This window comes from Gossypium arboreum, chromosome 7 (genome assembly GCF_025698485.1).
Source record: "Gossypium arboreum isolate Shixiya-1 chromosome 7, ASM2569848v2, whole genome shotgun sequence".
In the NCBI taxonomy this organism is placed as follows: domain Eukaryota; kingdom Viridiplantae; phylum Streptophyta; class Magnoliopsida; order Malvales; family Malvaceae; genus Gossypium; species Gossypium arboreum.
Window position 1 is genome coordinate 16,637,642 of NC_069076.1, and position 14,426 is coordinate 16,652,067.

Here is a 14,426-nt window from a genome sequence, read left to right on the forward strand (position 1 = left end):
TATTGCTTATTTTATTTTGTACTCTTTGCAATTAAGTCTTTATTCTTCAAATTACCATACATATTTTTCAAATCACTATAAGAAAATACTTTCAATTTCAAATAATTTTCATAGTTCAAAATACTCTTTATACACTAATAAATCCCATGAATATTACTAAACCAATCAATCAAATTTTCAATTAGAGACCTGAATTAAAATAAAGTAAAATTCTTGATATACTTACACAAAATGCTTGTATGAATCTTTTTCCTTCTTTCTTCACTCCTTTGTCATAATACACATACACAATATTTACTCATCAATGCAATAATCATACATCATTTCCACGCATTTCAAATAGATAAATATGAATTCCCTTAAGAAAACTCACCATTCTTAACTTATTTACTCAAAATCCTTAACTTTTCTATCTCCTCTACAATGACTATTAGCTACATTCGCGATATGATAATCTCCCTATGGGATTATTCTATTATTTTCACTAAAAACCTATGAAGAATTTGGAGTTTAAAGCTTGAAAGGGTTTAAAATGATGGAGTAGGACTAAAATGAAAGAAAATGAAATTTGATAGAAATGGGGTTGAAAGAGACTGTGAGGAAAAAGATGAAAGTAACCAAAATAGTTGACTTTTTCTTTTCCTCCCTTTTTCTACATCTTTCTATACCCAAAATCTATCCATCATCTTTTTTTCTTTTCTTTTCTTTTCTTTTTCTCCATATTTCATTTTCTACAACCTTATACCAAAATGTCTATCCATCCTTTCTCTTTTTTCCTTTAAAATAGTATTTAATTAAAATAAAATCTAATCATCATCATTAAGTTACATCTCCATGTACTTTCATGGTCAATTTATACTCCAAGTTCTTTCTCTTTTTCTCATCCATTAATTTCATCATGTCTTATTTTTAAATTTTACACTATGGCCCAATACTTTTCACGCTATTACAATTGAGTCCACTCCTTAATTTAATTTCTCTAAATTCAAAAGCATTTTTATTTTCCTATAATATCTAATTATCCTATCCACTAATATTAATATTTCTATTTCTATCTTCTCTGAAAATTTTGAATACATGTTAACCTGAATTGACATTATTCACTTCTCGATAAATGTCAGGGATGTTACATTTTCAATGTTGTTTATCATTGTGTTGTAAAATATTATGTCAAAGGCAATGAAATATTAGTGTAATGGTTCTTTGTAAATGAAATTTTGACTCATATTCGAATGATAATTTATTTTATCTAAGTATTTAATATTTTACTATTAGTTGCTTTCCCAATTATTTATTTTCATTACTTTTAAAATATTATTTTATTCTCTCAATTATTTTTCAAAATTAATGAAATTTTATTATAAATTATACCAATTCTCATTTAATTAAAATATATATTATTTTAAAACTATAACAATATTTTAATTAATAAATTTAAAAAGTAAATTCATAAAATCACATACAATGTATGTGACATGTGAACTACTCCATCTTGAGAGGAGTTTCTACAAGTACATAACAAAATATATAATAAAGATGAATTTTTAATTTTAATCTCTACACAATGCTCAAATTTAAAATTTAATCTTTCTCAACTTTCTGTGTATAAGATTAGTCATTAATATCCATTCCAATGAGCAAATTGCATTGGTGTCTCTTTCTGGATTCTCTTTGTCAAACCTAGGAGAAATTATTACGTGGACTATTCTTCTGTGCACCACATAAGATATGGTCCCTAGCGATAAAAATTGTGCCACAGTTTTTTTACCACATCGAACTTCTTTTTAGTCTCATAAAAATTTATCCTCATTTCTTTCTGTCATCTTTTATCTTTTTTCCCCTTCTTCACCTTAAAATCATCGGCAGATGCAAACAAATTATTTTTTACCAAAGCACTACAACAATGTTTGCTTCCAAAACCATTTGTATTTTTATCCCTTTTTCGCATATATAAACCTTAAACATTCATCGTCACTTCTTAAGAACTTATGTTTTATTCCTTGTAAATTCTTCAAACAAACCCAAGACATGATTACTATTGAAAAGCCAATAAAATTCTTAAGAGTTTCCTTAGAATCGTTTTGCATAATTTCACTTTAAATTATCACTGTCTCCAATCTCCCAAATATTATAAAACATATATACATGCCCCCACAGTTTTAAGAACACAAATTCAAAATCAATACCTTAGAATAAGGGAAAAACTACATCACTCCTTAAAAACACCACAAGAAAACAGTCATACAGTTGAACCCCTAAACCCACGTTCCAACCATAACTATAAAAAAAAAGTTCAACTCCAAAGTGTATTAGCTAAACCCTAAAACAGATTGAGAGGGGCTTTAAAGTTGAGATTTGTATGTTATTCAAATATAGTTGATGTGAAGAAGGTGGTTAAAAAATTAGATGGAATTCAATTTTACTAGAAAAAGTGTAATATGATCAACCTATAGGGAAAAAACTCCATCTGTGATGAGTCCGGTTAATGAAGGAAGGGGAAAGAATAAAAGTTAGAAAGAAACATGATGAATTTAGGTGAGAATAAAAAAAGCTAATGTGGAAAAAGATTTATATAGCATAAAATTATTGGGAGGGATTGTTATTACTTGTTAGGAAAGATCTATCTAATAATTTCTCTAATTGTAGTTTTTCATCAACATCAATTCATTAAATCATTTTTAGCTACGCAAAACAAAAAGAAAAAGAAAATAAAAGGGCAAGAATTAAATCGCTTAAAAAGAAAAAGCATAAGAATTAGTTATGTAATTTGACTTAAAATTTTTGTTTAAGATTATAATATAATGCATAATGTTATTTTCTTGTTACACCCCATTGGTAATTAATGGTTTAGTGATCAAAATATAATAAATTAATAACAATATTGTAATTTTGGATAACGTTAATAACTAACTTTTTAAAGTTTGATGACCAAAGCATACTTTAAAGCACATATAAGTTACTAAATCTATAATTTACTCGAATATTAATTAGAAAAATACTTTATGACTAACTAATAAATTCTAAATATAACTAACTAAATCTAAAATTTATTATAATATTAATTAGAAAAATTATAATTTAGATCCAAATCGAATTTTGGAGTCGGCATTGTTGAAAATGTTTTATTTGAATATTATTCCAACCCAAATAAGACTAAACTCAAACTATAAAATGGATAAAGATACATAAGATTATATATAAAAACAAAATATGATATTATTAATTATAACATTCTTAATTTATTTTTAAATATTTTAATCAACATATTTATTTGCAAATTAATTTTATTTAATTAGGATTTTCAAGTCTGCTACTCTAGCACGTCTCTGTCTGCTCTCTCTAGCAAGCCTTTAGGTTTTTCTGTTTTGAGTCTCCTTTATTGGGCGGCTACCATCTCCATAATCTTATTAAGTTTAAAAATCAATTTTCAACGCCTCTTGTTTTTCTGTCTACATCCATGGAATCAGAATTCGCCGGTTTAACACTTGATGAAGAAGAAGATGCAATTCTGCAGATAGAGGTCGATCCAAATTCAGTTAGTGAAGGAGGAGTTCTTAATTTGGTTGGATGTTTTCTTACAGCCAATATTGTTCACTTTCCAACAATGAAAAGCACTATTGCTAATTTGTGGAATCCTGTTAAGGGTGTTCAAATTAGAGATCTGGGTGAAAAAAGGTATTATTTCAATTTTATCACATCATGGATATGGAAAAGGTTTTAAAGGGATCCCCTTGGATGTTTAATAATCATCTTTTAATTTTGCATAAGTTGCAAAGGGAAGAGGATCCATTAAAAGTCCCTTTAACCTTAACTCCCTTTTGGGTACAAGTTCATGACATTCCCATGGGTTACTATTCTGAAAATTTGGCTACACAGTTGGGAAATTTTATAAGAAATCTTCTGGAGTACGATGGCTTAAGTTTCGAGAAAGAGAATAGAAATTTTATGCAGATACGGGTTCAAATTGATATTCGTCGCCCTTTAAAAAGGAAAAAACAAATCATGTTTAGTGGCAAGTGTTTTTATGTCAGATTCAAGTATGAAAGACTGGCCCTTTTTTGCTTCTATTGTGGCCGTCTAGGTCATAGTGATTCCTTTTGTGCAGCCAAGATGGAGCTAGGGTCAGAAATTGCTAACATGGGTTGGGATCTGACTTTACGTGCACAGACAAAAAGGGCCCAAACAATGAGTAGTGTTTGGTTAAGGGAGGAAGGAGGAGTTGTGAGCAGTCTTAATGCAGATCCCAGAGGAAACAGTAGATAGGAAGATGTTAGAAGTTTTGGCTGTGATACAAACATTGACCCTATCTTAGGATTCAATCTGGAAGGCAAAAAGGTTCACTCAAGCCTAGAGAATGACGAAACATTGGGTGGTCAAATTAAAACGGCAATGGATCATGATCTAGAGAATGAGGTGATTATAGGCGAGGAGGGGAAAAAGAGGCCTAGAGGGGACATTGAAGAAAGCAGTACCATGATGGGAAGAAATAGGAGAATGTCTGAAGTTACTCATTTATTATCGGCAGTTGCCAAGAGGCAAGCAGACTGATCGCAATGAAAATCTTAAGTTGGAACATCCGTGGTTTGGGGAATCCACGGATAGTTCGAAGACTTCGGCATACGCTGAAGTTACATTATCCCTAAGTGGTCTTCTTTATGGAGACAAAAATTAATAAGTATCAGATGGAAAAAGTTCAGCCGAGTTGCGGGTTTCATTTTGGTATTGATGTTGATTCGATTGGTTCTAGAAGGGGACTAAGTTTAACATGGCAAGGGGATGCTAATATAATGCTCTAAAGTTTCTCTAATCGACATATTGATGTGATTATTGAGGATGTAGGTGATCAGAAGAAGTGGAGATTTATAGGTTTCTATGGTTCTCCTTACACACATAATAGAGATGATTCATGAAATTTGTTAAGACGATTAAATAATAACGCAGAGTATCCATGGCTGGTTTGTGAGGACTTTAATGAGATCTTATATGGCTTTGAGAAGAAAAGAGGTCTCCCTAAAGATAAGAGAAGAATGGAAGCTTTTTGAAAGACGTTAGAAGATTGTAGCTTGGTGGATGTGGGTTATTTAGGTAATTGGTTTACTTAGGAAAGAGGGAACTTTCCAGAAACGAACATTCAAGAGAGGTTGGATAGGGGTGTAACTACAGAAGAATGGATTTTTTTATTCCCAAATTCTCAAATTAAACATCTCCCCTATTCATTCTTGAACCATTGTCCACTTCTTATTAGTACAAAGCACAAAGTTGGAAGGCTGATTCAAAAAAACTTTAAGTTTGAGGCCTGGTGGGTTTTGGAGGAAACATTTTTTGAGGAAGTTAGACGTATTTAGGAAAATGCCGGAGGTGATATTTTGAGCAAGCTGGATGATATCAAAAGAGATTTAACGAGTTGGGCAAACTAGATTCGACAGTGTAAAAAAATAAAAACAGAGGTCCTAACATCAAAGCTAGCAACATTACTGGAATCCGATAGAAGTGATGAAAATTTGGCAGAGCTTATTGATACAAAGATTAATTTGAATTTTGAGATTGAAAAGGATGAATGCTATTAGGAGCAGAGGGCCTGAATAAATTGGTTGAAACTTGGAGACAAAAATACAGCTTTTTTTCATAAGCAGGTGACCCAAAGAAAAAAGTGTAATTTTATTCACAAGGTGCAGTTTGAAGACGGCAGAGAGACAGAGGAGGTTAAAGAGATGGGGGAAATTGCTAGATCGTATTTTTTAAAATTATTTTCAGCAGGAAGACAGGATAACTTCTCTAAAATCTTGTCCTAAATTGACAGAAGCATTTTTTATGAAGATAATGAGAAATTAAAGACAAGATACACCAAGGAGGAAATAAGAGAAGCTCTATTAGAAATTGGTCCTAAAAAAGCACCTGGAGAGGATGGTTTTCCAGCCTTATTCTATAAAAAATGTTGGCCGATCATTGGGGAGGATGTATCCACTTTTTGCCTTCAAAGATTAAATGAAAGTATGGAATTACATTCAATCAACAAAAAAAATAGTGCTAATCCAAAAAATTCTAAACCCTTTCAGTATTACTCAATTTAGGCCAATTAGCTTATGCAATGTGATTTATAAATTGATAGCTAAGGTCATTGCTAATCGGCTTTGGGCAGTGATTCATAAATGCATTGATTCAGTACAAAGTGCTTTTGTTCTAGGAAGACTGATTTTCGATAACGTATTACTAGCTTATGAAGTTCTGCACACTTTAAAGCACAAAAGGACAGGAAAAAAAGGGTTTATGGCTATGAAACTGGACATGAGTAAAGCATATAATAGGGTTGAATGGAGCTTTGTGAAGGAGTAATGACGAAAATGGGATTTGACCCAGGATGGGTTAGTCCGTTAATAAATTATGTGTCTATAGTATCATATTCTGTAGTTTTCAATGGAAATGTAGGAGAAAATTTTCTTCCATCTAGAGGTCTTAGACAAGGGGACCTTTTAAGTCTATTTTTGTTTTTACTTTGTGGGGAAGGGCTTTCGAGTTTAATGCGGCTGGCGAGAACAAGAAACATTATAAAAGGAGTTAAAAGTTAGTCGAAGTGGGCCAACCATCTCTCATTTACTCTTTACAGATGACTGTATCTTATTTGCCGAAGCTACTGAAAGGGGGGCACAATTACTAAAACAAGTTTTGAATGAGTATGAGAGGAGCTCAGGTTAATGTGTTAATTATGATAAATCGACTTTATTCTTCAGTTCAAATACACAAAAAGGGGAAAGGGTTGTAGTTTCGAACATACTTGGAGTAAGAAGGTCAACGGATCCAGAAAGATATCTAGGGCTCCCTAATATGGTGGGAACGAAAAAGAGGTCATCATTTCAAAATTTGAAGGATAGATTTAAACAACGAATTAACAATTGGAGTATAAGATCTCTCCCGAGGAGGAAAGGAAGTTTTTATTAAAGCTATACTCCAATCTATCCCAACTTATACAATGGCTTGTTTTCAACTTCCTAAAACTCTATGTGCTGAATTGGAAGGCATAATAGCTAAATACTGGTGGCAAAAGAAACACAATAGGAAAGGTATTCATTGGTGCGCTTGGAAAGATTTATGCTTATTAAAAGAAGATTGTGGCCTTGGGTTTCGAAATCTTGCGAAGTTTAATGTTGCGCTTTTAGCAAAATCGGGATGGCGTCTTATCAATTCCCCAAATTCATTATTAGCCCATGTTTTGAAGGTAAAATATTATCCTAATTCGAATTTCTACAAAGCTCGATTAGGAAATTTACCTTCGCTTACCTAAAAAAGTGTCTGGGCTGCGAGAGGGCTTCTGGAGAAAGGATTATGCTAGAGGGTTGGGAGAGGGGATCAAATATCTGTTTGGGATGATTTATTGATATCAGGAAATGAAGCAGATAGAATATCAAACCAAGACAACAATGATAATATTAAGTTAGTTTCAAATTTAATCGAAGCCATTACTAGAAGCTGGAAAACAAAGGTCATAAGGAATACCTTCCAAATGGATGTAGCGGAAAAAATTCTGAAGATCCCGCTAGCGGAGACAGCACATGAAGCTTTTCAAGTATGGAAAGGGGAGTTGACAGGGGAGTTCTCCGTTAGGAGTGCCTACAAACTATTACATGAAATTTGCTTGGATCCTAATACTATTATTTTACAGATCGAAATTAAAAATTTCTACAGAAAACTATGGAAATTATGCATCCCCTCAAAAATTCAAATTACAGTTTGGAGAATATCTTGGAACTTCATTCCGTCTCTTCTCAACCTTAGGCTCAAGAGGGTTGTGGTGGATGCCCAATGTCCTAGATGTCGCCAAGGAGATAAGGACAACACTCATATTTTTCAATAATGTCCATCTATAATTGAAGTTTGGAATCAGTTAAGACTAACATAGGTTTTCAGCCATAATAATCTGAATATATGGCAATGGCTTACCTAGGTCTATGATAAAGGAACAGATGAGCAGATCTGGCTCTTTTGTTATGGTAGAACTGGATGCAATAGAGGAGACAAGATTTACTCTTCAACCAGCTGAAAATACTCAACAGATATGTAGAAGGGGAAAGATCACAGTTTATTTTGACGCAACCTTCGACCGACTATCGTCCAGATCGACTACGGGTTTGCTTGTACTGAACGAGGAGGGGGAGATCCTCGCATCGAAGGCAGTCATGCACTCCGAGATAGCAACTTCGTTCACGGTAGAATCATATGCAGGATTACAGGCAATAAAATTAGGGATTTCTATGGGGTTAAACAAAATAGAAGTAGTGGGAGATTCGAAAACTATCATTAAGAAATGCCAAAGAAATGATACAGACAAATTTGTCATTGGAGCAATTATCAGAGACATACAAAGCAAAAAAAGATAGATTACAGGAGATCGACTTTCATTTTATCCCTAAGGCAGAGAATGTCTACGCTCATGTTATAGCAAAGGAGGCCCTTAAGAGAAGAGAAAGATTTTACCTGATGGGAGGAATTCCAGATTCAGTTCGCCAAGCAGTGGAGAGTTTTTGGCCAAAAGCTCCAGACTAAGTGAAAGAAGAAATGAAAAGTTGTGAAGTGAAAAGTAGCAGATGAGAAGTTAATGCATTTTTTGAAAACCTGCTATAATTAATGGTTAGAACGGTTGATTTGAAAAGATGACAACTATTGGTTTCCAGCTATTTGATTTGATTGGTACAGGATAAGGCTTAGTTCTTATTTTAGTCTAGTTAAATTCAGACAAATGGGGCTATTTATACTAGTTCTCTCTTTAGGCCAGATTCTAAATAGACCTTTACTTCTGTTTTTTGATTTCCTTTATTTTTATTTTTATGGATTGTAGCCCAAACTCTGCTTTCATGTATTTTAGTCATATAAATGAATCCAATCAGATCTTTTATTAAAAAAATTATTTAATTAGGAGCAATGCACGATTTGCAAAAAGAAAAACATTTTGTTATTTTAAAATCACGTATTTATGTATATTCGTTCACAATCTTTTGAAATAATTTTTAATTTAAAATTATTATTCTCACTTGATTCAAAATTAATTTGATGTAAATGATTTATCTCAAAAAGTAAAATAAATATTTACTACTTAACAAAAATAAATTTATAATTAAAATTTATTTTTAATAAAACAAATTACTAAAATTATTAATTTCCCAGGCACTAACCCACTACGAATACATAAATAAATAAAAATAATTTAATTTAATTTTTTTAACAATCTAGGTATAAGTTCTCAATATATCTAGCTCAAAACTATGTATATCTACTCCTTAACTCATAAATAAGATATAATACATTTGAAATTTTGAACACATTCAAACACATATCCTTTTGCATTTACAATAATAATTATATCAATAGATTTAAAATAATTAAATCTAATTATCTCCTTTTACAGAATAATAAAATGTTAAAATTTACAAATTCTTAACTGTGATAGGACATGAAAATTATTTAATTCTTCATTTGATTAAATCTAAAGTCAACTGTCCCTTCTTAAGTACAGCTATTTTCACACCATAACACAAATAAATCACGGTAGAAAATAAAATAAAAAAGCTGTCTTTATCCTATTGCTTAACAAACTAAGTTTCTCCTTTCTGAACCGTCAAATCTTCAACGTACAACAGTCAGGAAAGCTAAGAAACATCCCATCTGCTTAAACATGCCTAATTAATTTGACCCCTCCAAACATCCAGATTGTTTATCTTCAATGTCTGAAAATGTATCCTCAGATTTGCAGCTAAATGCATCCTCCACACAAGAACTTCCATGGGGCCAGAGTACATCAGTCTGATAATCAGCGAAATTGTTGAAGGCAGATGCAGGGAAAAGTACTTCTTCATACATAACTTCTCCATGCCACTCCACTTCGGAGTCTGCTTTCTTTTGGAGCTCCAAGGCAACCTCTAATGTCACCTCCACTTCCCCAAGAGCAGGTCGTTTATGTTCCCCAACATGGACGCAACTTAATGCGATGTCCAGGAATTTCTGTAAGCAACTCGGGGCTATTTGCCCTTCCAAATATGGGTCCATCATCTGATAAATACTTCCATTCTTTAGGTGTTCATTGACCCAAGAAATTATATGTCGATGATTATGGTCCTCCACATCAAACTTTATTGCTTTTCTACCACAAAGTACTTCAAGCAAAACAACCCCAAATGAGTAAACGTCTGACTTCTCTGTCACAAGAGTAGTATCAATGAAACGCTCAGGAGCGACGTAGCCCAAAGTACCAAACAGCCTAGTTCGACTTGTTTCCAATTCAATTTCATCCAGAGGAGGTAACTGTATTCTGATGGGAGCGTTTGATAAACTAAAAGGGCCGATCTTAGACAAGGAGAAATCCGCAATCTTAGAAACCTTTAGGTCATCCAAAAGAATGTTTTTGGTCTTGATGTCACGGTGGATGACTGCACGCTTTGCTCCTACATGAAGACAATGTAGTCCACGAGCTGCCCCAATGCAAATCTCTAACCTCTGTTTCCATGGGAGGGGATCATAGCGAGTACCGTGGAGATGATCAAAGAGCGATCCGTTGCTCATATAATTGAACACTATGACCTTTTCGTCTTCGGCCTCATCGCAGAATCCAATCAGAGTAAGAATATGTTGGTGGCGCAGCTGGCAAAGTAGTTGCATCTCATTTCGAAAGTCTTCAAGTGTTTTCTGTCGTGAGGATCCGAGCAGGAAGTATTTGACAGCGAAAACCGAAGCCCCGTCATCGAAAAGCCCTTTGTATACAACTGCACTGCCACCTGTACCAATAACCAAATGGGAGTCAAAGTTATTTGTGGCAACTCTGATCTCGTCGAGTGAAAATCGACGGCATAGATGTTGAGGAAGTGATGATTTAGCTTTTCCCTTGCTCGGCTTCTTCTTTAACTTGCTTTCAAATACTGGACAGAAACAAAAGATGGAAAGTGAAGTTCTCATTAGAAATCAAGACCATGTAGGTACCAGAGAGAGAGAGACGAACAAGTGAGAAATGATTATAAATCTTATTCCAAAGCCTAACTTTGGATTTGGAGAGTTGTTAGCTTCAATTTCATATTTTTGTTTTTTAGTTGGAACATTGAATAGGTGATAATCTTATCAGGTCCAAGCAGTGTACTTTCCTCGCTGCTTCTCTGGGGGCAGATCCATTGAAGAACCGGGGCCAGGTCAGATACCTTTCTTGTATATATGATTTTATATATTTAGCTATAAAATAAAGGAATAATATTTTTTTTTGGTACAAGGAGAAGGAAGGAACTATAATTAGGCTAGGCAAGGTCAAGTTATTTCAGAGCAATCATTGTGTAGTAGTTAAAGAATTTCATTCGGTGGTTGTATGTAGATATACCTGCTCAGGCCTTGAGGACGTCATTAATGCCAAACCATCAATTACCCCGTCACTCTCTCTAAATACATTTGTAACCTAAACCATCCAAGATAGTTGGAATAAATCTTTAATAGTTCGTAACATAGTTGAGTGATGTTGTTCTATTGAAGTTGCTTGATTCAAATGAATATTGCAGTACTATCCATCTCAAGTACCACCTTTTTTAGCCTTAGATTCCAAGCTACTTGCAATCCTTTAAGAGCACCTCTAAAGCTTGACATTGAGTACAGAACAACGACCAATATTTTTAGAAAAACTAGGAATCCAATTGCCTTGTTTGTCACGGATTAAACCACTAGTTGAAACATTCCCAGACACATTACTAATAGCACCATCGATATTCACCTTATGTCATCCATCCTTAGGTGGAATCCACCTAACTAATCTGTAAATTTTAGTTTGTCTATACGATGCAGCATAAAACTAACTAAAAATTTGACTAAGGCAAGTGCACCTATCAATTAATAGTATAGCTACGATGAGAATATATATCGTTCCTAAGAAGACTAAAAGTACTAGTAATTACCGTCTTTCTATTATTTAACCGATAAATTCAAGTGATTGATTAAAAACTAAAATTAACTAATGAACATGTCAAAGAACAAAAAAAATGATCAATAACCAAGAAGCGAAACAATACCCAAAAAAGAATTCACCTAGATTTCATTTGTTACTATTAATCTAAATTACGCAATTTCTTCATTTAGTAGCTTGATCTGTAGAAATCCCTAAATTATTCTAATATCTCTTTCGAGAGTAAGAGCAACTGATTCTAGGTTGATTAATTGAAATTTCTTTCTAATTAAAACCTTAATTATTTCATTGTCTCGTGTTATAGATTCCTCTATTAGATTTGACTTTAATCCGGTAGATTTATGTCGTCCTATTTCTAGGGTTACATGTAACTCCACTCAATCACGTAAGATCTACTCTTAAATAAAGTATATTCCTCCTCTAATTTAAGCACATCAAACATGAATCAATAATCTAAAAATATTAAACTAAGAATTAAGCATATACAATAAAGAACAAGAAACTAAGTATTTATTGCGTAAAATAAAAAAACAAAAGATAGAATTTATCATAAGATTCATCTCCCTTAGGTATTTAGAAAATTAGTTCATACTTGAAAATTAAAACAACAAAAATACAATATAACCACAAGAAACAAAGAAACTCATGATGGCTTCCTAAGAAATCAAATGCGAATCTTCAATCTTGACGGAAATTTGCTTCAAAATTGGCTTCAATGGTGTTTTTCGAGTTATTTTCTTCAATATTCTATGACGACTCACTCCTATCTTCTTATTTTTATCATATATACATCCTAGAATACCCCAAAAAAAACTTTAAAAAAACAAAACGTAATTTCCCGCGGTTTAGGGTGCAAATTTGCAAAAGCGACGCAGCCTACCATATGGTCAAACCAGTGGATGCGGCAAAACAGAGTTAATCACATTCCAATTCCTGTCCCCACTCGGCGATACCATATCCATTATGGGTAAGTGTCAATGGGTATATAATCGAGTTGTGTACAAATGTCCATAAGAGAATCCTATTCCTGCACCCTATTATCTCTCCAAAAATCAACACCCAAACCTTTTCCTACATTCCATTCAACACCATCTCGTATTTTGCTCTAGCTTCTACAAATCCCCTTCCATAGTCGAGATGAATTACCTGCATGTAAGGTAGTAGGCAACTTACCCTTCCATTTATATTTTGTTCTAAAAACCCAAAGCCATAATTGATCAGGCTTCGTAACAATATTAAAGTCAATTTTCTTGAGGAAAGCATCATTTGGACTGTCAATTTTCTTGAATCCAAGTCCTCCAAGGAATAATATTTGATATGCTAGTGGAGTTTTTAAAATGTACAAGTAGGGTTAGCGATTAACAACTTTTCTATAGGATATAAAAAAATATTTTTAAAAAGAAGCACATGCTAATTTTTAACATTGTTTATGGAATAATATATATATATTGTTAGTATACCAAACCTTAAATAAATTAAATTGTCTCTCTCAGTAATTTTAAACTTTCATTTATTATATATACCGAATTAAATTAAATTATAAATATGTTAATTTAAATTTGTTTTTAAATTATTAGTTTCTCTTACAAGCTCAACCAAAATACTTTATTTTTTAGATCATTATTTTGTACACCAATCCTAGAGTTAGTTTTATTTAATTCCACAAGTTGCAAAGTGTATTATTTATTGGGTTAAATATTTGGTACATCGATAATATATATTTTATTTCACAAACAGTCTTAAAAATTACAATGTGTTTTTAATTAATATTTTACTATACCTTTATAGGACACTTGTCAACTCCCTAACCTTATTTCGTCTAAAAACTCCAATGATAGTGTACCAAATATTTTATCTTATTTATTTAATTTTTAATCGAAAAACCAACAAATGTATTTTCTTTTATCCTATTTCAAGATATATTTTTGTAAGGATAATGGAAATAAGTTGTAAGTTTTAACTTAAAACTCATGTTTTCAGTTTTGATTTGATTTTTTATTTTTCTAATTACTTTTTTCAAAATTAAACGATGTTTTGGATTTCTTATCTAAGATAAGTTCTGATAAGCCTATATAGAGTAAGTCTATATAAAGTTCAGTAAGAATGTTGAATCGATGTGTGTTACAAGCTTTGAGAAATCTATGGATATGAGAAACTTTTTTTTATGAGTAAGCAAAATAGTCTCAAGTGATAAAAAGTTGAGGTAATAGTGGTGAATATCGAACTATATCTAAGACAAGTTTTGTTGGATCGAAAAAGATGAAGAATCTTGTTTGAAATAATTGTGGAAGGAACCATGTGGGGATATATTGGAATGCGAAGAAAGTTAGTTATGAATTTGGATCACCTAATCATTTGGTAAGAGACTATCCATTAAGAACTGGAAACCAAGATGATTGAACAGCTCAACCATGTAGTAAAAATCAAAGTAAGATGAAAATAAGGAATTCTGGAAGATCGAATTCTGTACCAGGAACTTCAAGTGAAAAAATATGCCAAGACTCGT

General features: G+C 32.6%; 1 protein-coding gene and 1 long non-coding RNA gene across 5 annotated transcripts; both read right to left on the reverse strand.

The window, feature by feature from the left end:
- Positions 1-3,191: 3,191 nt before the first annotated feature.
- On the reverse strand, positions 3,192-8,729 carry LOC108458988 (uncharacterized). 4 transcript variants are annotated; one of them, XR_001867329.2, is made up of 5 exons: positions 8,470-8,729; positions 7,936-8,190; positions 7,492-7,856; positions 7,276-7,352; positions 3,192-3,508 (listed from the first exon to the last, which is right to left on the reverse strand). It is a non-coding gene; the product is annotated as an uncharacterized LOC108458988 (long non-coding RNA). The 4 variants fall into 4 exon arrangements; XR_001867327.2 differs by having other exon boundaries at positions 7,266-7,352; XR_001867330.2 differs by lacking the exon at positions 3,192-3,508 and adding an exon at positions 5,794-5,972.
- Positions 8,730-9,672: 943 nt separating this feature from the next.
- Positions 9,673-11,179, reverse strand: LOC108473142 (receptor-like protein kinase FERONIA). The gene has a single exon (XM_053030963.1). It carries the CDS (start codon positions 10,936-10,938, stop codon positions 9,673-9,675), a length of 1,266 nt encoding a protein of 421 aa, XP_052886923.1. The 5' UTR covers positions 10,939-11,179.
- Between the last annotated feature and the right edge of the window lie 3,247 nt (positions 11,180-14,426).